This window comes from Neovison vison, chromosome 13 (assembly GCF_020171115.1).
Source record: "Neovison vison isolate M4711 chromosome 13, ASM_NN_V1, whole genome shotgun sequence".
Classification (NCBI taxonomy): domain Eukaryota; kingdom Metazoa; phylum Chordata; class Mammalia; order Carnivora; family Mustelidae; genus Neogale; species Neogale vison.
The window spans coordinates 97,450,781-97,457,566 of NC_058103.1; the positions used below are offsets into that span (position 1 = coordinate 97,450,781).

The window sequence follows — 6,786 nt, forward strand, 5'->3', positions numbered from 1 at the left end:
AATTGCCTTATGTTTTCTCTTTTTTAAAAGATTTATTTATTTTATTTTAAAATTTTATTTATTATTTTTAAAAGATTTTATTTATTTATTTGACAGACAAAGATCATGAATAGGCAGCGAGGCAGGCAGAGAGAGAGAGGGGGAAGCAGGCTCCCTACTGAGCAGAGAGCCTGATGCATGTGCATGTGCATGAGTAGGGGGAGGAACAGAGGGAGAGAACCTTCAAGTAGACTCACCTCTGAGCACAGAGCCATGTGGGTCTCCATCTCAGGACACATGAGATAATGAAAAACCAACAGGGAGATACCCACAGACTGAGCCTCCCAGGCCTGCCACCTTATTTTCTTCTATTGGGAAATTTTATATTGAACTTTACTTTTAGGCTTGGGGGAAGTTATTACTGAGACTTTTGAAAAGACTTTATTGCCTTTTTTGGGGGAAGGATTGTTTAATTTGGTTTAGTTTGTGAAAGCACCAGTTTAAAAGAAGTGTTATTTTTTCAGCAGGCAAGGTAGAGTAGGCACTTGAGTTCCTCCCCACATCCCATAATGGCTTCAGGAAGTCCCCAGAACAAGGCCCGTTAACATGTACACAGCAGGGCAGCTGTAATTTCTCATCAAACACTAGCTCCTGATGTATATATCCAACTGGAACAGAACAGAACAGAAAAATGTTCTCCCATCAAAAGCTCTACAGTCCATCTTACGCTTGTCCAATGTAAACCTGGAAGCTGAAAAGCCCATTAGATGCTTTTGTCCTAGTAATCCTCTGGATGTCTAAGTGTGACACCTATTGCTATCTTCTGGGTGACTGTGGTCTCCCTTTCTGTTGTTGAAGCAGCTGAGAGTTGTTTATCTGAAGGGGACACCAAGGAATTGCTAGAAAGCAATATTTCACTTAAAACTGTGTTTGATTTTATTTTATGGCTATTATGTGGCTACATAAAAGAAAAAAACAAGAAGAAAAAATAAAAACCTTGCTGAAATCTAAGCATTAGAAAAAACTGTAGACACTTTCAAATGTTACTCTTCATCCCAGGGGCTCCTATCATTCTCTTCAGGGCCAGCTTTACGTCTTGGTTCCGCAGTGTGTAGATGAGGGGGTTGAGGAAAGGCGTGATAGCTGTGGGAAATAAGGCAGCTGCCCCATCCAGGGGGCTGTTGGTTTCAGGCCGCAGGTAGATGAAGGCACAGGGCACATAGTAGATGGTGACCACGGTTACATGGGCTCCACAGGTCGAAAAGGCCCGGCGCCGCCCATCAGTTGTACGGATTCTCAGGATAGCCTGAGTGATCTGTACATAGGAGAGGAGGATCAGGAAGAAGCAAGTGGCAACCACCACCCCAATGTCCACAAAGGTCACCTGCTCGTTGACTGTTGTGTCAGCACAGGCTAGCCTCAAAACCGCAGGGATGTCACAGAAGAAGTAATCTACCTGGTTGGGCCCACAGTAGGGCAGACGGAAGGTTAGGATGGCTTGGATAGCCCCGTGGATGGAGCCAGCCACCCAAGCTCCAGCCACGAGGATGGTGCATAACCTCCCATTCATGAGCACGGGGTAGCGCAGGGGCTGGCATATTGCCAGGTACCTGTCGTAGGCCATCAGGGTGTAGAGGAAGCACTGGGTGCTGCCCAGGAAGTGATAGAAATACAGCTGAGCCACACAGCAACCAAATGGGATGGGTTTAATGCCTAAAGTGAAGTTCATCATGAGGCGAGGGACAATGATGGTAGAGATGCCCATGTCAATGATGGAGAGAACACCCAGAAAGATGTACATGGGACGGGCATGGAGCTGCGGGTCCACTGAGACAACGACTAGAATAAGCAGGTTTCCCAGCTGAGTCAGGATGTAGGTTAGCAAAAAGAACACAAACAGGAATGTCCTTAGCCTGAGAGGGTAGGGAATTCCTGTGAGAATGAACTCAGTCAACAAGGTGCTGTTGACTCTCTCCATCCTCTGTAGAGACCTTACCTAGAGAATGGACAAAACAAGAGTTAGCATGGAAGTGAGAGGGACGTGAGGAAGGACTGGGGAAAGAGACTGTAAAACCAGGGACAATGGCAGAGTTTTTTTCTTTTTTCTTTTTTTAAAGAGTTTATTTATTTATTTGACAGAGAAATCACAAGTAGAAAGAGAGAGACAGGCAGAGAGAGAGGGGGAAGCAGGCTCTCTGCCTAGTAGAGAGCCCAATGTGGGGCTTGATCCCAGGACCCTGAGATCATGACGTGATCTGAAGGCAGAGGCTTCTCTGAGCCACCCAGGCACCCCTAGAGTTTTTTCTTATGTGGAGAAAAGACAAATAAGAAGAAGTATGCTCTATGGCAGGAGTTGGCCTGTTTAGTAAATTAAGTTTTATTGGAACACAGCCATGCTCATTTACTTGTGTATTGTCTGTAGCTGCTTTGATGCTATGATGGCAGAGTTGAGTGTTTGGGTTTGGCCTGCAAAGCCTAAAATATTTACTCTCTGGGACTTTACAGAAAAAAGTTTGCTCCTCAGAGTTTGCACCCGGAACACTTTTGCTAAAGACTAAGGGTTTACTGGAAAGGTGTTGTGTGGAAATGTTAGATGCTCCACCAGTTCAGAAACCTGGTGAGAGCAAGCCCCATATCAGGCTCTGCCCTCTGTGTGGAGCCTGTTTGAGGTTCTCTCTCTCCCTCCTTCTCCCTCTGTCCTTCCCCTTGCTCATGTATGCTCTCCCTCTCCCTAAAATAAATGTACTTTTAAAAATAAATAAATAAGGGAAAAGAATGCCCATGAGGCTGTAAGCATATAGGTAAATTTGTTGTTGGTACTTGGTGCTATGTATTCCAGTATCTTTGTATATAATAATGTAGCCTTGGGACATGGTAAAGGAAGAGAGGAAAAAAGGAAGCAAAGAGGGATGGCTGTAGTGAGACATCAGAGATGATAGAAAAAGCAAGGATGATGGAAAGGAGCATAAATGGCTAGAGTAGGGCTCTCAGTGTGTAGGAGTTATTTTAAGTTTTTGGTCCAACCTCTTTTTTTTTTTTTTTAAAGATTTTATTTATTTATTTGACAGAGATCACAAGTAGGCAGGGGGCAGGCAGAGAGAGAGGGGGAAGCAGGCTCCCCGCTGAGCAGAGAGCCCGATGCGGGGTTCGATTCCAGCACCCTGAGATTGTGACCTGAGCGGAAGGCAGAGGCTTAACCCACTGAGCCACCCAGGCGCCCCTTGGTCCAACCTCTTGATTGGCATTTCACCACCTGCAGACAAAGTTTGGTTAATGAACTTTTAACTCCCCTTAGTTTTATGATTTTCCAATATCTAAGCTCATGGCTTGAGGTACAATGTCAAAGACACTGAGATGGATAGATTGATTTTGCTCTGGAATGATTCCTGTCCACTCAGAAGGAAGAGAGTGAGATTAGCAGAGAAGTCAAGAGTTTCCTTCCAGCTTCACTCCTGTGCTCTGGCTCAAATGAATGTGAAGAGCAGGGAAGTGGCAACCTTGAGTAAGATATCATAGATAGATGGTCCTGCTGCTGGCTGGAAACCCTAAATGTGAATATTGTAATGGAACTCTGTCATCAGCTTGCCTCTTGGTTCTAAGAATGTTTCACAGCCCCAGTGGGTTTTCATTTCCTTATTGAGGTTGTGAGGATGGGGAGTGAAACTCTGGACCCAATTCTGGAAAATTTACCAATAATGGGTAGTTCTACTCAATCCTTGAACACCTAACTTTAAAACTGCTGGATTCATGCCCTGTCAAAGCTTAGCTCTTATTATTATTTTTAAAGATTTTATTTATTTATTTGACAGAGAGAGATCACAAGTAGATGGAGAGGCAGGGAGAGAGAGAGAGGGAAGCAGGCTCCCTGCTGAGCAGAGAGCCTGATACAGGACTTGATCCCAGGACCCTGAGATTATGACCCGAGCCAAAGGCAGCGGCTTAACCCACTGAGCCACCCAGGCAACCTAGCTCTTATTATTTAACTATCTCTTATAGCACTTTAAGAAGACAGCAGTAAATCCTTTCACCTGCGTTGTGGTTTTGTTTTTTCCCCCAAGTGAATGGAATAACAGTTTTGATTAAAAAAAAATATTTTAGTTGCAGGAAATCAGTGATGGTTGACCTTCAGAAAGTTGACCACAGAGCTCTTCTGGATGCCAGAGCTACAGATACAGACGTCTTCACCTCCCAGCTTCAGAAACTTGCAGGTTTAAGCTGCCATACAAGTTGCTTGAGACATTCGTGACTCCTCAATAGCAGTCCTGGCCTGAATGAGCTTAGGAGGTTTCTCCAGTGGTTCTCATGGGATGCTATAGTTTTCTGGGTTCACAGAGGTCTGATGTTAAACTCTGTGGATTTAGAAGCCTGATTTGATCAGGTCTCCCTAGAGGGATCAGGCTCTGGGAAACCAATTCACATTATTCAATACCTGAGAGAATGACATGTAAACCAAACAACCAATTTGTTAATTTACAGTGGGAGATCTCATTCCCATGACTGAAATAGTGTGTTTACTACCCAGGGCAATCACTTACTAATATTAAGGTCTCTGGAAATCAAATTAGGAATCAGATGCGTATTTCTAAATTTTGAATCAGAGCAAAGGAAATGTGATGGGACACACTTGATTTAGGCTGTGATATGTATCAATGAGTTATGCCTGATAAGTTACACAGCACATTCACCTAGGGGGATTCTTTTTTATTTTTTTAGAACTTTTTTTTTTTTAAAAGATTTTATTTATTTATTTGACAGACAGAGATCACAAGTAGGCAGAGAGGCAGGCAGAGAGAGAGGGGAAAGCAGGCTCCCTACTGAGCAGGGAGCCCAATGTGGGGCTCGAGATCAGGACCCTGGAATCATGACCTGAGCTGAAGGCAGAGGCTTTAACCCACTGAACCACCCAGGTGCCCCCATCTAGGGGGAGTCTTTAATCTTTTCTTCAGATACAATATACTTTTTCTTCTGGGAAGTAGTGGGGTTATATTGACAAAGTTTTACTCTTTTTCTTCCTGAGTTTAATTTCCCTAATCATTTTTCCTTACTTGTTTTCCCTACTGTTTCCCTGTTTGTAATAGGAAATGTTCTCTGAATCAGTCTCTAGGAACTGTTATTTCTTTGGGGGAAATTTGCTGTAGATAGGGAATTCCAGTCCACATGGAGTGTGCTGATTCTTGTTGCACTCAATTAGAGAGAATAGTATTTCCTAATCTTGCCCTTAGATTTTAGATCCATCTTTTTTGTTCTTCCATTTTTTTTTTTAAAGTAAGCTCTATATCCAATGTGGGGCTTAAACTCCTGACCCCGAGATCAAGAATTGTATGCCCTACGACTGAACAAGCCAGATGCCTTGATCCATCTTAATGGGAACAATGAGGGATAGGATGTAGTTTTATTTGTACTATTGTCCTTATTAGGTGTGATCTCATTCCAGTTGCAGTTAAGTTTTCCTCCATTTTTAAAATAAGTTTTTCCACATTTAATAAGTTTTTCCTCATTTAGCTATAAAGGTTAATAGGATGACTTCCTTTTTGCCTCTGATGTGTTATGACCATCTTCCTTGTGGTACTGCCATTATCCTAGATCTCCAAGTGTGAAGCTTGGTATTCACTGGGTGAACTTCTACTTACTCGGAGTCATTAATAACCCAGATGTAGCTCTGATATGCATTAAATCCTCTTAATAAAAAAGGTGCACAGAAAAAGAAGAATTTGGCATAAAGAGAAAGGAACAGGACGCTGATGAAAACTTCATGGACTAGGGTGATAGGAACTCACAGAACGATGACATGTTACTTTTGTGTATATTATCATGATCCTTAGAAGAGTTAAATGACAGAGGAGTCCCACAGCAGTATAGTGCTAAAGTAAGGACTCCAGGTCCTTTGGTTTTATGGTTTCCAGTTCAGTAGTATTTACATTTTACTTAACAAATAAGCCAAAATGATTGAGTAAATCATGTTATTTCAGGATGCTAAATCATTAGATGTTTTCAGAACTCATTGGCATTATTAATCCCCAGTGTCCTGAGGCCATAGCTTTGTCTGTGATCTGAATAACAATTTTAAGAGTTTGATGGTTCATTCTATCAAAGATTCTAAACTGGTGTTGCTGCTCCATTTTTAAACCTAGATATAAAATTAAGTGTGAATTTTAAAATCAAACAAGAGTCAATATTTGTTACTATGAATCTGTGAAGTAGACCATCTCCTTTCCTTGTCAGACATTCCAGCACACTGAACCTTTCTTTGGGAAGTAGACCATTGCCTGGGGACATAGCAGTATTTTTATTTTACAGAGATTTAGAGTGTGAAGGTGTTTATACAGTATGTTTTTGAATTGTGGTAGGATAGTAAATATAAAAAGTTACCCCAAAGATACAGATGTCATGAAAAGAAGGGCCATCTGTACCCCAATGTTTATAGCAGCAATGGCCACGGTCGCCAAACTATGGAAAGAACCAAGATGCCCTTCAATGGACGAATGGATAAGGAAGATGTGGTCCATATACAGTATGGAGTATTATGCCTCCATCAGAAAGGATGAATACCCAACTTTTGTAGCAACATGGATGGGACTGGAAGGGATTATGCTGAGTGAAATAAGTCAAGCAGAGAGAGTCAATTATCATATGGTTTCACTTATTTGTGGAGCATAACAAATATCATGGAGGACAAGGGGTGTTAGAAAGGAGAAGGGAGTTGGGGTAAATTGGAAGGGGAGGTGAATCATGAGAGACTATGGACTCTGAAAAACAATCTGAGGGGTTTGAAGTGGCGGGGGGGTGGGAGGGTGGGGTACCAGGTGG

General features: G+C 42.5%; 1 protein-coding gene across 1 annotated transcript; it reads right to left on the reverse strand.

Annotated features, from left to right (window-relative positions):
- Positions 1-1,015: 1,015 nt before the first annotated feature.
- Positions 1,016-1,957, reverse strand: LOC122894641 (olfactory receptor 10G3). Its single transcript, XM_044232404.1, has one exon. It carries the CDS (start codon positions 1,955-1,957, stop codon positions 1,016-1,018), a length of 942 nt encoding a protein of 313 aa, XP_044088339.1.
- Between the last annotated feature and the right edge of the window lie 4,829 nt (positions 1,958-6,786).

Bases quoted from the DNA above. Each gene is read 5' to 3' on its own strand.
- LOC122894641 (XM_044232404.1), bottom strand. From the start codon at position 1,957: ATGGAGAGAGTCAACAGCACCTTGTTGACTGAGTTCATTCTCACAGGA.